Here is a 27,466-nt window from a genome sequence, read left to right on the forward strand (position 1 = left end):
ATCCATCACAGACCCAATTCACGCACGGACCGGGGTCAAGCAAGGCTGTGTCATCGCACCAACGCTCGATCTTCCTGGCTGCAATGCTCCATCTCACCCTCAGTAAGCTCCCCGCTGGAGTGGAACTAATCTACAGAACAAACGGGAAACTGTTCAACCTCCATCGCCTCCAGTCCAGATCCAAGATCATCCCATCCTCTGTCATCGAATTACAGTATGCAGACGACGCTTGCGTCCAACACCGCCTTCAGTGTGCCTGTGCAGCCTTCGGTCGCCTGAGGAAGAGCGTGTTTGAAGACCAGGACCTCAAACCCAGCACCAAGCTCATGGTCTACAGAGCTGTAGTGATACCCGCCCCTTGTATGCTTCAGAGACATGGACCATGTACAGCAGGCACCTCAAAGCACTAGAGAGGTACCACCAACGCTGCCTCCGCAAGATCAATTGGCAGGATAGGCGCACCAACGTCAGTGTTCTCGCTCAGGCCAACATCCCCAGCATCGAAGCTTTGACCACGCTCGATCAGCAAGATGGATGGGTCACATTGTCCGCATGCCCGATACGAGACTCCCAAAACAAGCGCTCTACTCTGAGCTCCGACACGGCAAGAGCGCCCCAGGTGGGCAGAGGAAACGCTTCAAGGACACCCTCAAAGCCTCCTTGGAAAAAGTGCAACATCCCCACCGACACCTAGGAATCCCTGGCCCAAGACCACACAAAGTGGAGGAGAAGCACCCGGGAAGGTGTCGAACACCTCGAGTCTCTTCGCCGGGAGCAAGCGGAAGCCAAGCGCAAACAGCGGAAGGAGCGCACATCAACCCAAACACCCCACCCACCAGCCCCTTCAACCACCGTCTGCCCCACCTGTGACAGAGACTGTTGGTCCCGCATTGGACTCATCAGTCACCTGAGAACTCATTTTTAGTGTGGAAGCAAGTCATCCTCGGTTCCGAGGGACTGCCTAAGACGAAGAAGAAGACATTGTCAGCTGCAGATGTCCTTATAGCAGCTCTTCAAGTTGATTTCTGCTGACCCAAATCCTGTGAAGATGGTTCCGCACAGTTGTTGACAGGTAGGTGCAGCAGTGCCTGCCAATGTTGGGGCATCTTGGCTGGTGCAGCCAATCAGGCTTTGCTGGCTGATGGTCACCCTAGCATGCCTTCTTTAATACAGTACCATGTAAAGCGTGGCATTGTTTGATTGGAGTGATTATTGGATAGCCATCCAGCCTAATAGTTAGGCTATCTGGGCCTGCTGTCACAGTCTACCTTCAGATTCAGAGCCTCTACACACACTAACAAAATGAGATGTGTTCACCAAATTCTAGATGTGGATGTGCAGGTGTTGACAAGTGGGCATAGAGTATCTCCTCTGCAGCATGACCTGCCTCGCATCTAATTTTTTCTTCTCCTCTTCTTTCCCCAAGCACCTAAAGCGCCACAAAAATAGTGCGGGCTGTCGCCGACCTGGGCCCAGCCTCTCCAGTTTCATAGGACCCTGTCATAAGCTGCATCGGGGTGCCTGATTAATGGCTGCATCTCGCCTTACAACTCTTTATGTAAAGTTACTCCTGCCCTCTGTTCTAAATCCCTTACATTTAATCTCATGCAGGGTCTGCACAGAGCGGGATTAAACGGAGTGGACTTGAACAGAGTGCTTTGTTTGGGAATTTGGAAAGAGTGGGAATTTGGAGAAGAGAGGGAAGGAGTTGTTGCTTTTTCAAATCAAATCAACTTTTATTGTCATTGTTAGTGCACAAGTGCAGTACAACGAAATGTAGGCTTGCGGCTCCCGAGAGTGTACAATTTGGATTAGGACACTTAAACATTTCAACATACATTTGTACATATATATTAGCATAAATATGACCATAATAAAGTGAATAAAGTGCATCAGCAGATGTGCAGGCTTTAGTGTTTATTTGTGGAGTTCAGTAGGATGACAGCCCTGGGAAAGAAGCTGTTCCTAAATCTGGTCGTACGGGTGCGAATGCATCTGTAGCGTCTTCCAGATGGTAGGAGGGCGAACAGACTGTGGCTGGGGTGGGTAGGGTCTTTGATGATGGTCCGTGCCCTCCGTAGGCAGCGTTTCTGATATATATGTTCTATGGTCGGTAGCTGGGTGCCGGTACACTACTTGTAGTGCTTTGTGTTACAGGTAGATACTTAATTGATCTAGATCAAGTAAGCTAGATCAAGTAAGTAGTCAGGAAACTACACTGTAAACTAAGTTACCTAATTACAAATTTAATTAAATTTAATTCAATAAATCAAGGTCATATAGGGATGGCAGTGCAGGCGGTGTGCCGCAACTGCAGCATGTGATCCCGGACAACCACGTTTGCAGTAAGTGCCTGCATCTTGAGGAACTTCAGCTCTGAGCTTTTGAGCTGGAGTCTGAGGTGCAGACATTGAGGGGCATCAGGAATGGGGAGAGTTACCTAGACACTTGGATCCAGGAGGCAGTCACACCCCTTAGGTTAGGTAGTGGTACAGGTCTGGTTTGTGGTCAGGGACAGGGGGGGTGAGACTGCAACTCAGGCAGGTAAGGGGACCCCAGGTGCAGTACTGGAGGAGCCTCAGCCTTTGCCCTTGTCTAACAGGTATGAGGTTCTTGCTGCCTGTGAGGATGAGGGATAGGTCTGCAGGATGGATGAGCAAGCTGACCATGGCACTATGGTGCAGGAGGCCATTCAAGTGGGGGAGTGAAAGGGAATGCAGTTGTGGTAGGGGACAGTATAGTTCTCTGCAGCCGCGACTGAGAGTTCCAAAGGTTGCGCTGCCAGGGTTAAAAACATCTCCTCGCGGCTGGAGAAGAACTTGGAGTGGGAGGGGGAGGATCTAGTTGTCGTGGTCCACGTAGAAACCAACGACAAAGGTAGAACTAGGAATGAGGTTCTACTGAGGGAGTTTGAGGAGCTAGGATCCAAATTAAAAAGCAAAACCTCAAGGATAATAATCTCTGGATTGTTACCTGAGGCATACACAAATTGGCATAGGGACAAACAGATTAGAGGTTTAAATGCGTGGCTCAAAGAGTGGTGTGGGAGGAAGGGTTTTGGTTCATGGGGCACTGACACCAGTACTGGGGAAAGAGGGAGCTGTTCCCTTGGGACGGGCTCCACTTAAACCAGGCTGGGACCAGTGTCCTGGCGAACCGAATAACTAGGGCAGTAGACAGGGCTTTAAACTAATGAAGGGGGGCGGGAGGATTCAGGAAAGAGTAAATTTAAAAGCAGCGAGAGAAATGTCAAGGCTCTAGAGCAGAGTAGAGTTTTGGGTAAAAATAAGCAGAGTGGGTCAGGAAGGGACAGAGAGAGTAACAATGCTAATAAGGCATCAGTGACTAAGGTGACATCAGGGAAAAAGACAAATAAGTCAAAGCTAAAGGCACTATATCTGAATGCGCCAAGCATGCGCAACAAAATAGATGAATGAATAGCGCAGATAAAAATTAACAGGTTTGATCTAATCGCCATAACGGAGACGTGGTTGCAAAGTGGCCAAGGTTGGGAAATAAATATTCCAGGATACATAACTTTTAGAAGAGATAGGCAAAATGGAAAAGGAGGAAGGACCTTAGCTCCGAAAATCGAGAAGTAGAATCAGTTTGGGTGGAGCTAAGAAACCGCAAGGGGCAGAAAAATTTGGTGGGAGTTGTTTGTAGGCCCCCAAACAGTAGTTGTAATGTAGGGCAGAGTATAAATCAGGAAATTAGAGGTGTATGGGTCAAGGGTAATACAGTAATCATGGAGGACTTTAATCTACTATAGACTTGGCAAATCAAAATTAAAGTACTAGTGTGGAGGATGAATTCATGGAATTTTTATTTTTTTATTCGTTTATGGGATGCGGGCGTCACTGGCAAGGCCAGCATTTATTGCCCATCCCTAATTGCCCTTGAAAAGGTGGTGGTGAGCTGCCTTCTTGAAGCGCTGTAGTCCGTGTGGTGAAGGTACTCCCACAGTGCTGTTCGGTAGGGAGTTCCAGGATTTTGACCCGGCGACAATGAAGGATCGGCGATATACTTCTAAGTCAGGATGGTGTGTGACTTGGAGGGGAACTTGGAGGTGGTGGTGTTCCCATGCGCCTGCTACCCTTGTATGCAAGATAGTTTTCTAGATCAGTATGTTGAGGAACCAACTCGGGAACAGGCTATTTTAGTTCTAGTATTGTGCAACGAGAAAGGGTTAATTAATAACCCTGTAGTAAAGAGGCCTTTAGGGAAGAGTGATCAAAGTATGATAGAATTTTATATTGAGTTTGAAAGCGACTTAGTTAAATCTGAAACTAGGGCCTTAAATCTAAACAAAGCAAACTACGTAAGTATGAGGGGCGAGTTGGCTAAGGTAGATTAGGAAACTACATTAAAAGGTATGACAGTGGACGAGCAATAAGAACATAAGAAATAGGAACAGGAGCAGGACATTCCACCGTTTAATGAGATCATGGCTGATCTGATTTTGGCCTCAACTCCACTTTCCTGCCGGTTCCCCATAACCCTCGACTCCCCTGTTGCTCAAAAATCTGTCTATCTCAGCTTTGAATATATTCAATGACTCAGTTTCCACAGCTCTCTGGGTAAAGAGTTCCAAAGATTCACGACCCTCTGAGAGAAGAAATTCCTCCTCATCTCTGTCTTAAATGGGTGACCCCTTATTCTGAGACTATGCCCCCTCGTTCTAGATTCCCCCACGAGGGGAATGGCTAGCATTTAAAGAATTAATACATAATTTACAACAAATATACATTCCTTTTAAGGCACAAAAACCCCACAGGAAAAGTGGACCAATCGTGTCTAACAAGAAAAGTTAAAGATAGTATTAGATCAATGGAAGAGGCTTATAATGTTGCCAAAAAGAGTAGTAAGCCTGAGGATTGGGAGGATTTTAGAATTCAGCAAAGGAGGACCAAGAAGTTGGAAAAAAAAGAAAGGGAAAATAGAATATAAGAGTAAACTAGCATGAGACATAAAACTAGACTGTAAAAGCTTCTATAGGTATGTAAAAAGGAAAAGATTAGCAAAAGTAAATGTGGGTCCCTCAGATAGGGGTAGACTAAAGCTTCTAAAACAGTGGCTGGAATTTTCTGGGGTCCGTGCGGGTGTGATTGGAGATGGGGAATTACAGACCAGTTAGCCTGACATCAGTAGTAGGGAAAATGCTAGAATCTATTATTAAGGACATGGTAACAGGGCACTTAGAATATAATAATAGGATTGGGTAGTGTCAACACAGATTTATGAAAGGGAAATCGTGTTTGAAAAATCTGTTAGAATTTTTTGAGACAGGAGAAATTATAATGGGGAATAAGGAAATGGCAGAGAAAATAAACAAATACTTTTTGTCTGTCTTCACGGAAGATGACGCAAAAATCCTCCCGGAAATAGTGAAGTTCCAAGGGTCTAGCGAGAATGAGGAACTGAAATAAATTAGTTTCGGTAAAAAAGTAGTACTGGAAAAATTAATGGGACTGAAAGTCATAAATCCCCTGGATCTGATGGCCTACCTCCTAGGGTTTTGAAAGAGTTGGCTATAGAGATAGTGGATGCATTGGTTGTCATTTTCCAAAATTCCATAGATTCTAGAACAGCTCCCGCGGATTGGAAGGTAGCAAATCTAACCCCACTATTTAAGAAAGGAGGGAAGAGAGAAAACGGGGAATTACAGGCCAGTTAGCCTGACCTCAGTAGTAGGGTAAATGCTAGAATCTATTAAGGACATGGTTACATAGAATATAATAATGGGATTGGGTAGAGTCAACATAGATTTATGAAAGGGAAATCGTGTTTGACAAATCTGTTAGAATTTTTTGAGGTTGTAACTAGCAGAATAGATAAGGGGGAACCAGTGGGTGTGGTGTATTTGGGTTTTCAGAAGGGATTCGATAAGGTGCCATACAAGAGGTAATTAAACAAAATTAGGGCTCATGGGATTGGCAGTAATATACCAGCATAGATTGAGTATTGGTTAACGGACAGAAAACAGAGAGTAGGAATAAACGGGTCATTTTCGGGTTGGCAGGCTGTAACTAGTCGGGTAGCACAAGGATCAGTGCTTGGGCCTCAGCTATTCACAATCTACATCAATGATTTGGATGAGGAGCCCAAATGTAATATATCCAGATTTGCTGATGATACAAAGCTGGGTGGGAATGTAAGTTGTGAGATGGATGCAAGAAGGCTTCAAGGGGATATAGACAAGCTAAGTGAGTGGGCCAGAATATGGCAAATGGAATATAATGTGGAGAACTGCGAAGTTACCCACTTTGGTAGGAAAAATAGAAAAGCAGAGTACTTTTTAAATGGTGAGAGATTGGGAAATGTTGGTGTTCAGAGGGACCTGGGTGTCCTTGTACACGAATCACTGAAAGTTAACATGCAGGTACAGCAAGCAATTAGGAAAGCAAATGGTATGTTGGCCTTTATTACAAGAGGATTTGAGTATAAGAGTAAAGATGTCTTACTGCAATTATATAGGGCCCTGGTGAGATCACACCTGGAGTATTGTGTACAGTTTTGGTCTCCTTACCTAAGGAGGGATATACTTGCCATAGAGGGAGTGCAACGAAGGTTCACCAGACTGGTTCCTGGGATGGGGGGATTGTCCTATGAGGAGAGATTGAGTAGACTGGGCCTATATTCCCTAGAGTTTAGAAGAATGAGAGGTGATTTCATTGAAACATACAAATTTTTTACAGGGCTTGACAGGGTAGATGCAGGTAGGATGTTTCCCCTGGCTGGGGAGTCTAGAACCAGGGGTCACAGTCTCAGAATAAGGGGTCGGCCATTTAGGACTGAGTTGAGGAGAAATTTCTTCACTCAGAGGGTGGTGAATCTTTGGAATTCTCTACCCCAGAGGGCTGTGGAGGCTCAGTCATTGAGTATATTCAAGACAGAGATTGATAGATTTTTGAATATTAAGGGAATCAAGGGATATGGGAATAGTGCAGGAAAGTGGTGATGAGGTAGAAGATCAGCTATGATCTTATTGACTGGAGGAGCAGGCTTGAAGGGCCAAATGGCCTATTCCTGCTCCTATTTCATATGTTCTTATGTTCTGACCTAGTCATGAGCTTACTATGCGGTACCTTATTGAAGGCTTCTTGGAAATCCAAATATATTACATCTACTGCATTACCCTTTCTGTTACTTACTTCAATAAGGTTGGTCAAGCATGACCTACCCTTTTGGAATCCATGCTGACTACTCTTTATTATATTTTCAGTTTCTAGATGTTTTTCTATTCCATCTTTGAGTAAGGATTCCATTATCTTTCCTACCACCGACGTTAAGCTAATTGTTCTATAGTTCCCTGGATTTGTTCTGTCTCCTTTTTTATAAAAATGAATCACATTAGATGTCTGCCAATCCTCTGGCATTATTCCCTTTTCGAATGAATAATATATGTAGAATATACAAATATGGTATTGACATTTATAAACAAAAGTTTGAAAATATATTTTTTTAAAGTATAAAGTCCATGCCTTAATAACAAATTATACAAAACCTGCAACTGATGTCTCTGATTTTTTTAATGTTGAATTGGCTAGGAACTGCTTTGAAACTTCAGCCAACAATATCTGTATTCACAAATGATTCAATATTAGTATTTAAATCCTCTGCCCTTAAACAAAAAGATAACTATAAAAAGTCTAACTATATCTGTTGATATATATATCTTCTGGAATAAAGTTCAAGAAATGCATATTTCATTTTTCTAGGAGCTGGAACTAAAGCGAGAGCAACAGCAGAAAATCCTGAAAAGGAAAGCTGAAGAAATTACCCATCTCAAGAAAATGAAGTGCCCCCCTGTCATCTCACAGGAACAGCAGGTGTGCCTTACAATGCTGTAGAACTGTCTGTCTGCTGTGTTATTTTTTTTCTCAACAATATTTTTACCTTCCCAATGGAACAGAAAATCAGGTGGTGTACAACTGGGCTGCCATTCACTATCGCCTGATTTGTACTACCGCCCAATTAACACCCCAATGGCGACTTGCTGGGGTACAGTTCCATGGGCACCAGACACCGTCCAGTAGTTTGGCCAAAGAGCCATTATTCATGTAAGTCTGAGTCCCACACACACATACATACTTCCAGCAGGTTTGCATTCTTAAAGATTGTGAAATTGAGTGCAACAACCCTTGCTTGAACTGGTTTTCCATTTGAAGTTTATATCTATTATTAAACATAGAGCAGCACTTGTTTTTCAAATATGTTTAAACAAATAATATTGGCATATTGAGGAATATGAGGTAGGTATGGTACACATAGTAAAAGATAATTCACTGGCAATTGATTGTGTAGGCCTAGTTTAAGATGGACAGATAACAGACCTGGGCCCAAATCCAAATCTGTAGCACTTCCTTTAAGACCTTTTCAACCTTCAGTAGGATCTGATACACACAAACTATTGCCTGGCTTAATTTCATGGCTTTCATTTACTCTGTAATTTATCCTGTTTCAGACACCAAGAAATATTATTGATTATTCCTATCCCTGGAGTGAGCAGGTGATGTCAGTATATGGATATACAGTAATGTGGAACTGTTGAGAGCTTCAGACTGGTCCTAGAATCTTAGTCTAGTGGAGCCCATGGAAATGCATTTATACCTGCATGAGTTAACGTGTGTTATTATCCAGGTCCTGTATATTTGTGCTATAAAAATGCAGACAGTTTTCCTCTGGTGTGCATTCCAGGTTGCCTAGCTTCCAAATACAATATCGGGAAAAAAAAGGGGTGGAGACCCATTATGCCAGTCCCTTTATGGTAGGTTTCCAATCGCTTTGCACTTCATGCACACTTCCAGTTGTGGGTCAGCAGGTCTGTTGCATTAATATTTAAAAGTAATGCCATTGTACCCTGCGACTTGTTTTCTCCATTCCCACTGGTTGCAGGTCATGTGTAAGGTAATCTCATTTAAACTCGGCAATGAATTTAAAATGCTTCCAAGTTTAAAGATACAGGCAGAAAGTTGGCAAGAGATGAATTAATTGATCTTTGGCCATTGTGCTGATTTTTAAAAAATGCAAAATTATCTGTTGCCATCAGGTGTACCTTGGATAGAACTTAATTTTTGGAATGTACCAGCCTCTTAGCAGAATGGGGATCTCATTTGGCACACCCTTGTACATGTGTCACTTGGATGAAGAACAGGAGGATGAAAAAGAAACACTTTTTGATACCAAGGAAATCTGCGATCATTGAAGGAGGAGGGCACCTGCCCAATATTGCCCTGCGGCATGAATCTATTGGCCTTGTGACTTTTCTGGACCTCTCAGAGGAGCATTGAATTTGAAGGCTTAGATTTACCAGCGAGGTAGATTTAGAATTATGCTACTGGCTGCAGTAGGACCTGTAGATACTTTGGGCAGGCGTGGTGCTGTCATTGCAGTTAAGGTGTCCATCTCTCTTGAACTTTTTTTGCCTCAGAGTCTTTCCAGGGGCCACTGGGAGCATAAGCAACATCAGTCAGTCAACAGTGCATTGTTGAGTTAAACTGGTGACTAGTGTCTTATTTGCAATGGCATGTTCCCCATGGACACCAGGGTGCAACAGGCCCAAGACACAGATTCACTCAAATGACCGGATTCCCAGAGGACATGGGGTAATAGTTGGTACCCAAGTAGCAGTTCATACTTCTGCTGATAAGTGCCCTGACATGAACCACAATCAGTTCTACTCCATACTCTATAAATATGCAGTTTGTGTGCAGCCATCTGCAGTGGCTTATATGGTGCATGTGTCTACCAGATCCAGCATTGAGCACACTATTGGTATTATAGTTGAGCTTCCAGCATCTTGATCCATGTGGGGTGTCCTGCAGTACAATCCTGGTAAATTTTTCAGCATCATTGTTGTTTACTGCATTCTCCACAATATCACCATTAAAAGAAGTATCTACCTGGAGAGCTGCAAGAAGATCCCTCAGAAGAGCAGCTGGAGGATGAGGCTGAGAAGCCAAAGAAAGCAGAGGAGGGAGCACTACAAGCAGCTGCAAAAAGCTATTTGGCACACTGCAATCCAGGACATTTCTCATAAAGAGACTAAGAACCATTTAAGGGAAGACACTTAAGGGAAGGCTTGACACATTTAAGGGAAGGCTTTATGCATCCATGAGCAAGAAGATAATGGAGGAATGTGGGAAAAGGTAATTAAGTGGGGGGAGGCTCGTGTGGAGTATAAACACCAGCATAGGCCAGTTGGGCCAAATGGCCTGTTTCCGTGACGTACATTCTGTATAATTCTATGTAACCCATAACAATTCCATACGTCCCATCATCTTTTTCAGCCCCTGCAATAAGTTACAATCCCCAACATTTGCCAACATCCCCACCTTACTTAGTTCCCAGCAAGACCTCTTATTCTTGCCTCACAAATGAAACACTGTATCTACTGTGCCAAAATAACTTATTTAACAAAAATACAAGTGTACTTGAACTTAATGCCTGCTCCCATGGTGCTTTCCCTTTCTATCATAGGGCTGGATTTTGCCAGCGCTCAAAGTGTGGGTTTGGAGGCGGGTCCGCTGTCAAAATAGCAAAGATTGACAGCGGGTAGGAGACCCGCTGTCAACCTGCCTCCACGCGAGTCTCCTAGGTATCGGGTCTGTCTGCGCAGAACTGACATAAGAACATAAGAAATAGGAGTAGGAGTAGGCCATTTGGCCCCCTCGAGCCTGCCAGCCATTCAATAAGACCATGGCTGATCTGATCTTGGCCTCAAGTCCTCTTTCCTGCCCGCTCCCCATAACCCTTGACTCCCCTGTAGCTCAAATATCTGTCTATCTCTGCCTTGAATATATTCAATGACTCCGCCTCCACCGCTCTCTGGGCTAGAGCATTCCAAAGATTCACAGCCCTCTGAGAGGAGAAATTCCTCCTCATCTCCATTTTAAATGGGCGAGCCCTCATTCTGAAACTATGCCTCCTAGTTCTAGATTCCCCCACAAGGGAAAGCATCCTCCCTGCATCTACCCTGTCAAGCCCCCTCCGAATCTTATATGTTTCAATAAGATCACCTCATTCTTCTAAACTCCAATGAGTATAGGCCCAACCTGCTCAACCTTTCTTCATAAGACAACCTCCACCTCAAGAATTAACCTAGCGAACCTTCTCTGAACTGCCTCCAATGCAAGTATATCCCTCCTTAAATAAGGAGACCAAAACTGCACACAGTACTCCAGGTGTGGTCTCACCAGTGCCCTGTACAGTTGTAGCAAGACTTCCCTACTTTTATACTCCATCCCTCTTGCAATAAAGGCCAACATTCCATTTGCCTTCCTAATTACTTGCTGTACCTGCATGATAACTTTTTGTGTTTCATGTATGAGGACCCCCAGATCCCTCTGTACCGTAGCATTTTGTAGTCTCTTTCCATTTAAATAATAATTTGCTTTTTTATTCTTCCTACCAAAGTGGATAACCTCACATTTTCCCACATTATACTCCATCTGCCAAATTTTTGCCCACTCACTTAACCTATCTATATCCCTTTGCAGACTCTTTGGGCTGGATTTTGTCATTGGGGGCGGGCTGGGGGCGTGTCAGGTGGTCGGCGTGTCAGGACCCCGCCTCCGATGTGAGGCGGGACAAAAGTGCAATTTTGCTCTAATTGGGCACTTGATTTCCAGCGTGTGGGAACCCCTGGCCCAATGAGTCTTTTGATACTGAAACTCACCTCCGATGACGTCATCTATGCAGCTGGATTTAAGGCCTGCAAGCAGCCTTGGTTCTTTTTCAGCCTTACAACTTTATCAACATACTTCTGAGGGATTCCTACTGCAACTATGTCCAGCACCAGACCAAAGTGTGCACCCAGATTCAATGAGGCCTCCCTCCATGCTCTGGTGGAGGGAGCAAGAGCAAATAAGGAAGTGCTCTTTCCTTCCTCGGGGAGGAAAAAGCCTCCACAACAGACCAAAGCTGTGTGGCTGCTAGTGGCACAGGAGGTGAATGCGATTTCATAGAAACATAGAAGATAGGAGCAGGAGTAGGCCATTCAGCCCCTCGAGCCTGCTCCGCCATTCAATGCGATTGTGGCTGATCATCCAAATTCAGTACCCTGTCCCTGCTTTCTCCGCATATCCCTTGATCCCCTTAGCCTTAAGAAATATATCCAACTCCTTCTGGAATATATTTAATGAATTGGCCTCAACTGTCTTTTGTGGTAGAGAATTCCACAGGTTCACCACTCTCTGGGTGAAGAAATTCCTCTTCATCTCAGTCCTAAATGGCTTACCCCTTATCCTTAGACTGTGACCCCTGGTTCTGGACTCCCCCGCCATCGGGAACAGCCTTCCTGCATCTAGTCTGTCTAGCCCTGTTAGAATTTTATAAGTTTCAATGAGATTCCCTCTCATTCTTCTAAGCTCCAGCGAATATAAGCCTAATCGACCCAATCTCACTTCATACGTCATTCCAGCCATCCCAGGTATCAGTCTGGTGAATCTTCGCTGCACTCCCTCCATGGCAAAAACATCCTTCCTCTGATAAGGTGACCAAAACTGCACACAATACTCAAGGTGTGGTCTCACCAAGGCCCTGTACAACTGCAGCAAGACATCCTTGCTCCTGTACTCGAATTCTCTCGCTATGAAGGCCAGCATACCATTTGCCTTCTTAACCGCCTGCTACACCTGCATGCTTACCTTCAGCGACTGGTGCACAAGGACACTCAGGTCTCATTGCACTTCCCCTTTTCCCAATCTATTGCCATTCAGATAATAATCTGCCTTCCTGTTTTTGCCACCAAAGTGGATAACCTCGCATTTATCCACATTATACTGCATCTGCCCAATCACCCAACCTGTCCAAATCGTACTGGAGTTTCTCTGCATCCTCCTCACAGCACACACGCCCACCCAGCTTTGTGTCGTCTGCAAACTTGGAGATATTACATCTAGTTCCCTCGTCTAGATCATTAATATATATTGTGAATAACTGGGGTCCTAGCACCGATCCCTGCAGTACCCCACTAGTCACTGCCTTTCAATGTGCAGCAGAACCTGGCTGCAGTGCAGAAAGAGGTTTCATGACCTTCTCCGCACAGGAAAAGTGAGTATTCCATCCCCATGACCCTCAATCTGATCCCCATCGCCTCTCATCACCAGCACTCTGCTTTGTCAACCTCCTCCTCCACATCCCACTTCGCCTTTACATCCCTGCACCCTTACCCATTCCCTCTCTATGTTCACATTCACTTAACCAATCGACTATGCAGCCCTCGCACTCCCTATCACTGTAATGCTATGAAAACAACTTACAACACGGAGGGAGGGCCCTTGGTTTTGGCATCTAACTCCATCTCTGTGTCCTTCTAAGCATCTATCCTATGGATTCTCTACACTCACTCCTTCATTTTCACCCAAACTCCACTTGCCTCCCTCATTGCAGGAAAAGAGAGCCCACAATAAGAGGGCGAGGACAGGGGGAGGGCCACCCTCAATAGCCCAGCTCACCACTGCAGAGGAGGTTGCCCTTGAGATCGTGGGAGTGGGAGGAGGATGCGCAAGTGGGAGATGGACAGACGGGCGCATCAGAGCAAGCTGGTGACAGAATAGTTTTTCATCCCTCTCATTGACATTGCATGAGTGACTGATAATGATTCTGATGCTCTAACAGATTGAGTTATGATCATCTGCACAATTCAATGTGCATGCAATGTTTATCTCACATGTCTAACTCTTTCCTTTACTCCCCCACAGGACCATCGACAGTCCCCCTTCCCACTGTCCAGGAGGAACAGCCTGAGCCAGAAGACTCCTCAGAGGAAGCTGCAGCCTCTGAGGGTGCAGCGTCAGCAAAATTAAGCGCATCCAGCACCAGCGCAGACACTCACACCTCGGTGGGACCTTCGCGAGATAGAGTAGTGTTGTCACCTGGTGTATCACAGCTCATAAGTGAGCATCAGCAGATGGTGGAGACAGGGACAGCAGTGGAGTGTCCTCGTTGGAGGGCGCGGGACTCTCCCAGCTCGGCTTCGCCGCATGTCAACCCTGTGCCTCCGGGTCCATCCAGAAAGAGAGCGGTGCTGGAACTTCAGGAACAGGTGCAGGAGTCTTTGGCAAGTTTTGTCTCCAGGGTCGCTGCGAGTGTGGAGCGAATGGAGGAGCCCATCGCTAACATGAGCAGAGCCTTTGTGGAGGCATTGGCACATGAACACGGAAAGGATGGCAACCTCCGTGGAAAGGATGGCTACCTCCGTGGTAAGGCTGGCTACCGTAGAGGACAGGATGGCTACAGCCATGGAGGAGCTTAGTCACCAGGGTCTTGAAAACATGGTAATTGTTCAGAATAGACTGACGTCTCTTGGAGCGATGGCCAGCTATTGAGCAGAAAAACCAGACCTTCATGGAAGTCTTCTGGAGTAGGACTTCTAGTGCAGAAACAGGTCCTCATGGTCCCCCTGAAGTGCAGCAAGGTGCTGTCAAGCCACTTACTAGCTCTGAAGTGGCGCTGACCCATGAGAGGGATGTTGGTGGCAGAGAACAAGGAAGTGGGGGCTCCTCTCCAAGCACTCATACGACCATGCCACTGCAGAGCCCGCGGTCAGAGCCCCACCAGAGTCCTCACCCAACTGAGATCGGCGTCTCAGTCCCTGCACAGCCGCAGGCGCCGCAGACTGTTGCCGAGCCCTCACAGGCTCACAACCCCAGAGGACGCCTGCCAAAGGTGTCAAGGCAGGAGCAGCAAGAAAGTGAGCAAGATGCTTCCACATCTGCTGAAGCCACAGGGGAAGCACCACGTAGGAGCACACATAAGAGGAAGATAATGCACAAGTAGTCACAAAGGTAGTCACTTGGGTGCTCTGTTGTGTTTAATTTTGAAAAGCCATCCATGAATTGTGATGATAAAAAAAATTTGATGGCAAACTGTTGTGTCATTTCGCAAATGGGACTTCCACATTGTCGATGCTCTGGTAAGAAGGTGCGAGGCAAAAGTGTTTGATTGGGCAGGCTAAGCAAATCAGCCCAGGATGAGTGCATCCCTTGCATCCCGGGCAGCAATATGCTCGCAAACTGCTTCCGCTGGTTGATGTGCCTCTGCAAGGTCATAGTCATCATCATCATCATCATCCACTTGTACCTCAGCCAGCTGCAAGCCATGACGATGTGCCATGTTGTGAAGTGTGCAGCAGACCACGACGATTCTGGAGACCCTGGCTGCTGAGTACTGCAGGGCTCCACCTGATCTATCAAGGCACCTGAATCGCACCTTCAGCAAGCCGATGGTTTGCTCGATTATGGATCTGGTGGAAATGTGGTTTGAGTTGTAGCACTCCTCAGCTTCGTTGGATGGGCTCCTCAACGGCATCATTAGCCACGTCTTCAGAGGATAGCCCTTGTCTCCAAGTAACCATCCGGAAAATTGATCTGGCGGACTGAAGAGCGGAGGCACACTAGACTGGCACAGGATGAAGGAGTCATGGCAATTGCCAGGATACTTGGCGCAAACATGCAAAATTTCCTTCTTGTGGTCACACACCAGCTGCACGTTGAGAGAGTGGAAGCCCTTGCGGTTGACAAAAATACCTTGGATTGTGATGGGGTGCCTTAAGGGCCACGTGTGCAGTCAACAATGCCCTGCACCCTTGGAAAGTCTCCCAGATTCGCAAACCCAACCGCACGCACGGGTACACTTGTTTGATCCTCTGAGAAGTTGATGTAATTGTGCGCAATGGCAAAGAGGGCATTGGTAACCTGCATGATGCAAGTGTGTGTGGGCACCTGGGAGACCTGCTGATGTCTGCTGTTGATCCCTGGAATGAGCCTGAAGCAAAAAAGTTGAGAGCGGTGGTGACTTTGACGGCCACTGGTAAGGGGTGTCCACCCGCTCCTCTGGGCTCCAGGTCTTGCTGCAGCATTGCGCAGATGTTACCCACTACCTCTCGCGAAAGTCTGAACCTCCTTTGGCACTGCTGCTCAGCTATGTTGAGGAAGCTCATCCTTTGTCTGTAAACCCTGTTTTGGGGGTATCTCCTGCGGCAACGTGCTTCCATGCGCTGGCGCCTTCTGGCCTGTGCAACTTCACTGGGTGAGCAGCAGTTTAGCGCTCCTGTTGTTGCACCTGCTGTTGGTGCTGCTGTTGTTCAGCATTCTGCTGCTGCCGCGGCTGGTCTTCATCCGAATCTGATGTCCAGGAGGAAAGGAAATAAATGGTTCCCATTCTTCTGGTATATGCCTCAGTTGAGGAAGCGCTCAGTCAAGATGGGGAGCGGGGTTTCTCAGGAGGTCACACTGGAGATGGGTCTCAGGCTCCAAACTCCCACAACAATGAGTAGGCCGCTAAAAGTTCTCCCAGACCTGAGACAACAAAGTTCTTCCACCTGCAAATGATGATTGCTGAAAACTCCTTTTTAATGGTGGAGCTACAGCTGTTAGTAAGAAATCCACTTGTGAGGCCACCAGGATTAACTGGAGTGCTCCAGAGGAGACGTGCAGCACGGGGGAAATGTGTTAAATTCAGAAAGGCCTCTCAAAATGGGATTATAGAGGCACTTAACCGGTTGGTAAGGGCCTTAAGGGCCTATCCCGCCTCTTGGAGGCGGGATGGAAACGGGGTCTGAAACCCCAATTATGGGAAAATTGCTCAGAGGTGGGCTGGAGGCAGGATCAGATCCGCCTGCCATTTTTTGTGATTTTTAACAACTCACACCTCCAAACCCACCTCCTCAGGCCTGGCAAAATCCAGCCCTTTGTGTCTTCCTCACAATTTGCATTCCTACCTATCTTTGTACCATCAGCAAATTTGGCGACAGTACATTCGGTCCCTTCATCCAAGTCATTAACTTAGATTGTAAATAGTTGAGGCCCCAGCACTGATCCCTGTGGCACCCCACTTGTTACAGTTTGCCAACCTGAACATGACCCACTTATCCCGACTCTCTGTTTTCTGTTAGTTAGCCAATCCTCTATCCATGCTAATATATTACCCCCAACCCCATGAGCTTTTATCTTGTGCAGTAACCTTATCGAATGCCTTCTGGAAATTCAAATACACTGGTTCCTCTTTATCCACCCTGGTCATTACATCCTCAAAGAACTCTAATAAATTTGTCAAACACTATTTCCCTTTCATACAATCAAGCAGAGTCAATATGGTTTTATTATGATTTTCTAAATGTCCTGCTATTACTTCCTTAATAATGGATTCCATCATTTTCCCAATGACAGATGTTAGGTTAACTGACCTATAGTTTCCTGCTTCCTGCCTCCCTCCTTTCTTGAATAGGGGCGTTATATTTGTGGTTTTCAAATCTGCTGGGACCTCTCCAGAATCCAGGGAATTTTGGTAGATTACAAGCAATTCATCCACTATCTCTGCAGCCACTTCTTTTAAGACCCTAGGATGCAGGCCATCAGGTCCAGGGGACTTGTCAGCCTTTAGGCCCATTAGCTTGCCTAGTACTTTTTCTCTAGTGATAGTCATAGTTGTAAGTTCCTCCCTCCCTATAGCCCCTTGATTATCAATTATTATTGGGATACTTTTAGTGTCTTCTACCGTGAAGACCAATACAAAATATTTGTTCAAAGTCTCTGCCATTTCCCTGTTACCCATTATTAATTCACCAGTCTCATCCTCTAAGGGACCAACGTTTACTTTAGCTATTCTCTTCCTTTTTTATATACCTGACCCGGCACCAAGTGGCGGGGGAGACAATTTATATAATTAAATGGCTTGTTGACATCCAATTTAATGCTATTTTGAGCTTACCTTGTAATTTTACGTGCTCCCCCACGGGCTACCCGCTGCTCGAGGAACACGCCAGCTCACCCTGGCGTGAATTGAGTCTGCTTTGATTTATCTGATAACCTGACAGCTGCAGAAGTGGTATAAAGGATACCATGTTGCAGCTGTTCAGTTTCAGAGCTCAGAAACTGTTGGTTACTGCATTTGTAAGACATAGAGAGATTTTTTTAGCTTGCAAGTGTTTAAAGCCAACTGTATATCCAGTGCCATCTCATTGGAACAACCTCTCTCACCATTGACAGATCACTTCTGTCATCTCAACTGCAGCTGCCATCTATTCCAGCAACATAGGTGCCCTTAAAAAAATCCTTCCACGAACAGCCCCAACACCGACATCACCAGGCACACCAACATCACCAACCTTTTCCGCCATCACCTGATGCTGCACAGGACACAGGGCATCAGCACCTGACAAAATTGCTGCCGAGGAGGCCAGCGATGGCATCACCATGGCCAGATTTACTTCACTTGACGCTGTACACCCTGGCTGCCACATGATGCGTCAGGTTGACACCATCCCACACCAGCACCATAAAGCATCCCTATAATGTCCAAGCCATTCCTTTCACACTCATCGCTATAGCAGTGGGGGGTGGGTTATGTCTCAAAATTCACTAGAACTCAGTAAGACACTTCTCAAGGGGCACACAGATCTGTCCAATAAGGTGATAGATTTCACTGTATGACAACACATTACCAGAAAATTCACACGAACATTGGCTAAACTTCTCAAGTGCCTACCCTTGTGTGTTGTTAGTTGGTATGCTTGCATTAGGATGAAGGTGAGTGTGAGGGGTGGCTAGTGAGATGGGAAATGATAATGTAAATAGAGAGGGATGGGTGGAGGTGCAAGATAAGTTGATGTGAGTAAGGATGTGCAGGAGTAGAGTATGGAAGGCAGAGTGTTGGGGATGTGATGAGTGGCACAGCAGGGTGAGTTTGAGTGTGACATTGCAGTAACGTTTCGTGATCTACTGAGATCATTGAAAGGTTGGCGCCATTGCTTGTGTCCTGCGTAATGGGCAACCAGACTGCATTGATCTCCTGGGGAGGTCTCTTCCGCCCATGGGAAGGGAAGAGAATCGACCTGCGTGCTGTCACTCCCTCCATAAGCATATGGAGGGAGTCATGCTTGAGCCTGGGTGCAGACGTGCACCTTTGTGCAGTGCTTGTCAGTGTTTGCAGCACCTTAATGCTGTAGAACACTGACAACAGAACTATCAAAACCAATGCGGCCGTGGTCCCTTTAAGGAAACCGGCTGATGACGCGTCATCAAATGACGTCATCAGACCTGCTTCCTGTTAATTGGCCGGGAACCACACAGGGCGGGCTTAACAAGGCCAATCTACGGAAAATCTTTTTCAGAGAGCGGCTGCAGACGGGAGTGGGACCGGAAACCGCCAACCAGCTCTCCCACCGCCATCCCGCTTCTGCAGGGAAAATCCAGCCCTATATAGAGTGTGTTGTTGTGCTCGACCACCTAATCTGGTGCTTCTTCTCACAGCAGTAGCCGTGGCTGCCAGCTGAGTGTCTAAGGGAGGCTCCTGGGTGGCTTTCATGCTCTGTAAGTGTGACCTCCAGATGGATCTGCTTCAGGCTGCTACATTTCCACTGCAGTGGGGGCAGCCTGGCCCTGCCTAATATTTGGCTCCTATGAAGTCATTGAGGGAGGGTTGGACTGATGTGAATGTTTTGTCATTGGGAGAGACAGCAATATCATCCATTTTCAGCACTAGCTTGCTCCTTTTCCCAGTGAGTTGTGGAATCCTCCCCACTAGTCTCCATCGGGAGAATTTTAACCCCCAGGGGTGGGTGGGAACTAAAAACATTTAAATATCTCAAACCCAACTCCAATCCACCCATTTCCAGAGTGATGGGGGTGCGATGAGTGGCACAGCTTGGCATAGCAGGGTGACCAATCAGCTCTCGGGTGGCGGGTTGGTCATTGAAACCTGTTAAGGAGGCTACGTACCTCCATTTTAACAGTATTTTTATTTTTAAATCCTGGAGGCCGAGATTCTTTAGTCTTGGGAATTCTGGCAGGTAAGAGGAGGCGAGAAGTGCTGGATCCATGAGTAAAGTGCATTTACAGCACTGCTTGTGGGCCAGGAGGAGCAGGAGTGTTTTCTCCAGGCCCACAAAGTTTACTTGCAAGCTGTTGGATCCCCCCCGATGTCAGACTTATCTGGCATCCGCTCCCTGGCTGCTTTCCCGCCTGACAGGCAGCCAGCCTGTCAATCTGGCCAGCTGTCAGGTGGGAAACCTGTTGAAAAAATTTCAACGTCGTCCTGCACTTAGATTCTGCAGGACGTCCGGCATCCGTAAAACCTCCTCTTCCCCCACCCCCCGCTTTCTTCCTGGCCCTAAGTAAATATCAGCACCCATATGACAGCACCTGCTGGGCACATCCCCCGATGATTCCAACAGTTTCTTGTGCTCTGATAGCATATTTAAAAAAAAAAATGAGCCCCAGCAATCTGGATCCCTGGCTTCACCAGCTGTGGATGGAGGTGACCTCAGCTTTCAGCCAGGTGCGTCCAGCTCCTCCTAGACTGCCTTCACCTGCTCCTGCTCACTTGTACTCTGCGGATCACCCAATGTGCTGCCTCAAACTGACTATTTAAACCCCCTGTGGTGGATGAATGTGTTGGTGCTTGCCAGACTGAGATGGAATGATGGGTGCCAGTTGAAGTGCTGGGCATCTCCATGTGGGAGGACCAACTTCTGCCATTCCTGCAGAAACACAGAGGAAAATGGTCATTTCCTCAGAACAACCTGCTCACAAACAGCCTTAGCCAAACATCTGGCATGGTACAGCTGATATATGCAAACTTGTATGTTAAGGTGGCAACCTGAATTGTGTTTAGGGCCTATCCCACCTACCACTTTCATATCCTCTTCACTGGTGGCCAAGTCCCTCTCCCTACCAGCCTCCCCACTTTCCACTTGCAACCCTCACCTTGCGACCACCTGACTCCCACCACCACACCCTCTCCACTTACCTGTACACCTCATTCCACATCAGAACTTTCCTCTGAGCATCCTATCTTCCTGATGGATTCCCACTACTGAAGTGAGAAATGGGACAAAGCCTTTACAAACATTTAACATAATTATGCTAAACTATACAGCAAGCATTTTAAGTGGGGCAGAGCTGGTTTTTCCGAGATGCAGTGGGATGGGAGGAAGCGAGTTTTGTCAAGGTCAAGTGTAGAGAAGGAACAGTTCAGAGCGGGGCAGCAACCAGAGCAAGGGAGGGAGGTAAGAGAATGGCAGGTATGATGCTGCCTAGCGGGCGGCTAGTAGGAAAGAGCCAGGAGAGGAGCCAGTGTTTTGGTAATAAAGAATAGTTTTTATATTGGGCCATAGCCATATATGTTTAAAAAAATAAAGAGCATGGCTTGAGGTGGAGGTAGAGCCAGGACAAGAATTGGACGGAAGTAGAAATGAGTTGGGCCATGAGTAGAGCTCATTGCAAAAGCTGGTCCCAGGCTGTGCGGGACTGGCAGAGAGCTGTGCAGCCGCGCAGCTTATAGGGAACATTGGGTACAGCACAGTTTTCCAGAATGATACCGGAATTTGGAGGGATAAATTATGAGGATGGGTTGCATAGACTAGGCTTGTATTACCTCGAATATAGATGATTAAGATGTGGTCTAATTGAGGTGTCTAAGATGATTAAAGGATATGATAGGATAGATAGTTAGAAACTATTTCTTCTGGTGAGGAAGTCCATAACAAGGGGCAAAACCTTAAAATTAGAACTAGGCTGTGATGACAGGAGACACTTCTTCACATAAAGGCTAGTGGAAATCTGGAACTCACCCACAGAAAGCTTTTGAGACTAGGTCAATTGAAAATTTCAAGACTGAGATTTATTGATTTTTGTCAGGTAAGGGTATCAGGGGATATGGAACCAAGGTGGGAAAATGGAGTTAAGATACAGATCAGCCATGATCTAATTGAATTTGGGAGCAGGTTCGTGGGGCTGAATGGCCTACTCCTGTTCCTATGTTCCTCATATTCTAAAACAAAAATGGGGGGCAGGAGAGTACAAAGGTGGGGGAGCTTGGAGATGGGAAGTTGCACAAGAAGTGTGCATATAATGCAAGACTTAATAATGCATAGCTATATAGTACAGTATTCTATTTTTCTTGGTAAAGTAAAAGTCTATTTCCCATCGGTAAACTTAAACAGGCTTTTAGTTTTTTTTAAAACTTGCCTTTCATGTCAGTGTGGCTGGCACATGGAGGCCATTTATGTGGTCATGGGAATGGAAAACAGCATATCCTCTGACTCTCCGAGAGCCATGTCACAGGAGATCAGCTAGTATATAATGTTGCATCTAGCCATGTCGCACACCAATGCTGCATGTCAAAGTATCATGCCTTGTTACAGATACAAAGCAATCTTAAGAAAAAGACAACCATTGATCAGGAACCTGACATTTTATAAACATTTACAACTACTCTCTGATTTCAGAAGCAGCTTATAATTAGCTATAATTACCTAGAGTTGCTTATTTAGAAGATTGACCTTAAACAGACAGCCCAGGTTAGCAGCTAATAATCACAGTTTAGCAGCCGGGAAATCCAAAAGCATGGGGTTTCCCTCGGATCCTGCCAAATTTAACAGCAGGACCTGATTACCATTTTTGGAATCCGTTTCCCGGCCACAGCCAACCAGATCAAGAGGCTGTCTGGCAGTCACGTGGGTAGGCCTGTGGCACCAGACTGCAGCCGGGGAGCGGAGAGGAGGGAGGGAGAAAACATCGAATGGGGGGCAACGTTGGTGAGGGGGCCCTGGACAAGATCACAGGGGGACCGTGGAGAAGATCAGAGGCCAGGGAGGACATCGGGAGGGCATCAGATCGGGGGAGGGGTCCGATCACTGGGAAGGTTAACAAGATTGTTTGCTGGGCCTGGGGCAAGCACTCCTGCTCCTCCTGGCCCACAAGCAGTGCTGGAAAGGCACCTGTTCCTTCCAGCAGTCCTCACCTCCTTTCAGGCGCCGGGTTTCCCGAGGCTCGGGGGAAACCCGACTGGCCAGTGTTAAAGCTGGAATACAGATAAAATCTTCGGCAGGCAGCCTCATTAAAATATTTAAATGAGGGAAAGCCTCCCGAGAGTGGGTTGGTCGCCCGCCCCTAGTACCACCTCCATTAAAACGGAAAGTGGGCAGGTTGGGTTCGGGTTTGAAACTTTAGAAATTTTAACTTCCCACCCGTTTTATGGTGGTTAATATTACCCCCATTGTCTGGGACGTTAGCATTCAACACCTGGTATAACCCTTAAAGTGTATAATTTAGATCTAGATCAAAACACCTTTATCTTAACTAATTCCAAATCTAAAGGCTTCTACATTTTTTTGCAGCCTGTATGCCTCTGGTTTACTGATTCCAAACTGAATTGTTATTGCTTTTAAATTATATTTAGATATATTGGCCTACGAAGAAAAAATTCTATTTCTGATACACAAAGGTATTGGAGATGGTAAAAATAGCATTCATGGTACAAGAAAGCATGGAATGATATCCTGCCAAAACTGCTTCTTCCAAACACCATGTATAGTCTCCTCAATCATGGATCCTACCATTAATCTCCCAGGGGATAGTTCTAAATACTCCCTAATTGCTTAAGACACTATCAAGCAAAATTACATGAGTTTCTATCATTCAACCCTGGTCTGCTGCCTTCCACATAGGAACCTGCACAGCTTGTACATAAGAGCCATCCTATACCATGGGTTACTTGATCATCTCCATCTATATGCAATGGAAGATATTCCAACAGCCATGTAAGTGATAAACCATATACAGCTGACATTGGTTCTTGTATCACACCTACATCATACAGGTAGTGTACTCCATTTACTATGCCTGAGATGCAACATGAATGATAATTTCTCCTCCATTACCAATTTGATTTTCTCATGCTTTCAAAAGCTAGCTCTTCTGATCATAGGTGTACTACTTACAGAACACAGACCAGAGACCTATATGAGCTCTCCAAATACAAGTATGTGATGAGCTTTAAACAATGAAGATAAAATATAAAACTGCAAAAGCATCCCGTTTGATTGGCACCCCATCCACCACCTTAAACATTCACTCCCTCCACCATCGGCGTATCATGGCTGCAGGGTGTACCATCTACAAGATGCACGGCAGCAACTCACCAAGGCTTCTTCGGCAGCACCTCCCAAACCCACAACCTCTTCCACTTAGAAGGACAAGGGCAGCAGGTGCATGGGAACACCACCACCTCCAAGTCACACACCATCCTGACTTAGAAGTATACCACTGATCCTTCATTGTCACTGGGTCAAAATCCTGGAACTCCCTACCTAACAACACTGTGGGAGTACCTTCACCACACAGACTGCAGCGGTTCAAGAAGGCGGCTCACCACCACCTTCTCAAGGGCAACTAGGGCTGGGTAATAAATGCCAGCGACGCCCAGATCCCATAAGCAAATTTTAAAAAATCCTGGAAATCTGATATAAAAACCAAAAAATTGGAAATGCGTGACAGATCAGTCAGCATTTGAAAGAGAAAAACAGTTTAATGCTTCAGATGTTACATAGGATATACGGCACAGAAACAGGCCATTCGGCCCAACCAGTCCATGCTCCACTTGCGCTACCTCCTGTCCTCATCTAACTCTGTCAGCATAACCCTCTATTCCTTTCTCCCTTATATGCTTATCTAGCCTCCCCTTAAATGCATCTATACTATTCACCTCAACTACTCCCTGTGGTAGCAAGTTCCACATTCTCACCACTCTCTGGGTAAAGAAGTTTTTCTGAGTTCCCTATTTGATTTCTTGGTGACTATCTTATATTGATGGCCTCTAGTTATGCTCTTCCCCACAAGTGGAAACACTCTATATGTACTCTATCAAAACCTTTCATAACTTTAAAGACCTCAAATATGTCACCCCTCAGCCTTTTTTCAAATGAAAAGTGACCCAGCCTGCTCATCCTTTCCTGATGGGTATAGATGCGGAGGTGTAAACAGAGTTAACGTTTCAGGTCAATCACCTATCGTCAGAACTTTCGTGAGTTCTTTCTCCGCAGACGCTGCCTGACCTGCTGAGTATTTCCAGCATTTTCTGTTTTTTATTTCTCTTTCAGATGTTGATTGACCTGCTGTGCATTTCCACTATTTTCTGTTCTTATTTCAACATTAGGCAGTATTGTACATCTATTTCACAAAGTCTGTATATTTTCTACTGTACAAACAGCATATGAAACACCTATAGCAGCTGTTTTATCACTATCTTTTCCCTTTGTACTTTGATGTTTGTTATTAACCTGTATGCATCTGAATTAATTTTTTAGAGGATTGATGAACAACGCAAATGGTTGGATGAGGAGGTGGAGAAGGTTCTGCAGCAAAGACAAGCTCTAGCTGAGTTGGAAGAGGATCTGAGGAAAAGGGAAGTTATCGTAGGCAAAAAAGAGGCACTATTACAGGAGAAAAGCCAACTGGAAATCAAAAAGTTACGTTCCAGTCAGGTAAGAACATACTTCTGAAGTGTCCCACTTTAATTGGAATCTCCCAACATTAAACTGGACTGCTGAGAAAAGCATGCAATTTCCCTGGGCAGCAGAATCACTGATGTGCTTGTTCAACAGAAAACTACACTTCCACTCCAAGCGCCACATTACAGGTTGATACATATGGGTAAAAATCAAGCCAGCTGCTCGGAGGTGCACAAGAATGGTACAGAAACCACTAAAGCTCTGATTTTCTTACCCTGCACCCTCCCCAAGTTGGCTTACACTTGTCAGCACCCCATAGCTTAACTGAGATCAGAAGCACAGCTATGTGGAGGATTGACTAATGCTACACCATAGATTCATCATAGAATCATAGACATTTACAGCACAGAAGGAGGCCATTCAGCCCATCTTGTCCATGCCGGCCAACAAAGAGCTATCCACCCTAATCCCACTTTCCAGCACTTGGTCCATAGCCTTGTAGGTATCCAAGTACTTTTAAAATGTGATCAGGGTTTCTGCCTCTGCTACCCTTTCAGGCAGTGATTTCCAGACCCCCACCACCCTCTGGGTGAAAAAATTTCTCCAACTCCCCTCTAAACCTCCTACCAATTACTTTAAATCTATGCCCCCTGGTTATCGACCCTACTGATAAGGGAAATAGGTCCTTCCTATCCACTCTTTCTAGGCCCCTCATAATTTTATACACCTCAATTAGGTCTCCCCTCAGCCTCCTCTGTTCCAAAGAAAACAACCCCAGCCTATCCAGCCTTTCCTCATAGCTAAAATTCTCCAGCTCAGGCAACATCCTCGTAAATCTCCTCTGCACCCTCTCCAGTGTAATCACATCCTTCCTGTAGTGTGGTGACCAGTACTGCACGCAGTATTCTAGCTGCGGCCTAACTAGTGCTACCTTCAGGGATCTGTGGACATGCACTCCAAGGTCCCTCTGATCCTCTGCACTTCTCAGTGTCCTACTGTTTATTGTGTATTCCCTTGCCTTGTAAGCCGTCCCCAAATGCATTACCTCACACTTCTCTGGGTTGAATTCCATTTGCCACTGTTCTGCCCACGTGACCAGTCCATTGATATCTTCCTGCAATCTACAGCTTTCTTCTTCATTATCAACCACACGGCCAATTTTTGTATCATCTGCAAACTTCTTAATCATACTTCCTACATTCAAGCCCAAATCATTGATATATACCACAAAAAGCAAAGGACCCAGTACTGAGCCCTGTGGAACCCCACTGGAAACCGCCTTCCAGTCACAAAAACACCCTTCGACCGTTAACCTTTGTTTCCGGCCTCTGAGCCAATTTTGGATCCAAATTGCCACTTTGCCTTGGATCCCATGGGCTTTTACTTTCGTGACCAGTCTGCCATGCAGGACCTTATCAAAAGCCTTGCTAAAGTCCATATAGACCAGTACCATGAGGCAGCAAATTTGTGTTCCAGCACACCGTCATGATGCTGCTGTGCACACTCGCTTCTTGATCTTAATCGTGCCATCGGGAGACCTTGAGCAAAGGCATCTGCCCAGAGAAAGAGGGAAGTTGGTAGGCACTTTCAGCTTCCTTTTGCATATCTCAAGATCAACAGAAGCATAGAAAAGGTCTTGGAACAGATTACCTAACCACACTTAGTCGGAAAATGGTGCTTAGCACAAGATACCTAAAATCTGTGAGAAGAGCCCAAAAAAATCTTATTCCTTTTAGTAGATTGAAATAAAATCTTTGAAGACTAATGGAAGACATATTAATTGACTAGATGATGTTGCTGGTTCTGATACAGCTACTAGACATAAAATTAAAGATTCAGGGGGAGAAATGGGGCACTACCTTCGTCGGGGCACTAATTTTAGCGCCCCAAAAAAATTAGTGCCCCTGCGGCCGATTTTCCCAGGTAGCGGCCCGAGAGGGAGGAGGGGCGATACTCGAAGCGCCCTGCGTCCCTCTTGGGGCGCTGCTGCGGCATGTTGCGCCATGGTACTGCAGGACTTTCTCCCCTTCTTAAACGGGAGGGGCCTGGCGCAGCGCGTCCCGGCACCCAGCTGGGCCACCAGGGATCGAGAGTGCTGGCAAACGAACCCGGCACTCAAGAGGAGTGCCGGGCTCACGAAGAGCAGCCAGCACCCCGCGGGGGGGCTTCACGGGGGTCGAGGACAGCAACGGGGGCAGGTGCTGGCAGGTGGCCGGCAACAAAAATGGC

At 46.1% G+C, this 27,466-nt stretch overlaps 1 protein-coding gene across 1 annotated transcript in view; it reads left to right on the plus strand.

The window, feature by feature from the left end:
• The window catches only part of LOC147124349 (kinesin-like protein KIF27), a 216,472-nt gene that overhangs the window by 133,127 nt on the left and 55,879 nt on the right, over positions 1 to 27,466 (plus strand). The window contains exons 12-13 of the mRNA XM_085985335.1: positions 7,722 to 7,832; positions 25,094 to 25,270. Coding sequence (XP_085841461.1) covers positions 7,722 to 7,832; positions 25,094 to 25,270 — 288 coding nt within the window. The remainder of the gene's footprint in view (positions 1 to 7,721; positions 7,833 to 25,093; positions 25,271 to 27,466) is intronic.

The sequence above is a fragment of the Somniosus microcephalus genome, chromosome 1 (genome assembly GCF_052327205.1).
Source record: "Somniosus microcephalus isolate GS21.2 chromosome 1, FLI_Smic_1.0, whole genome shotgun sequence".
In the NCBI taxonomy this organism is placed as follows: Eukaryota; Metazoa; Chordata; class Chondrichthyes; order Squaliformes; family Somniosidae; genus Somniosus; species Somniosus microcephalus.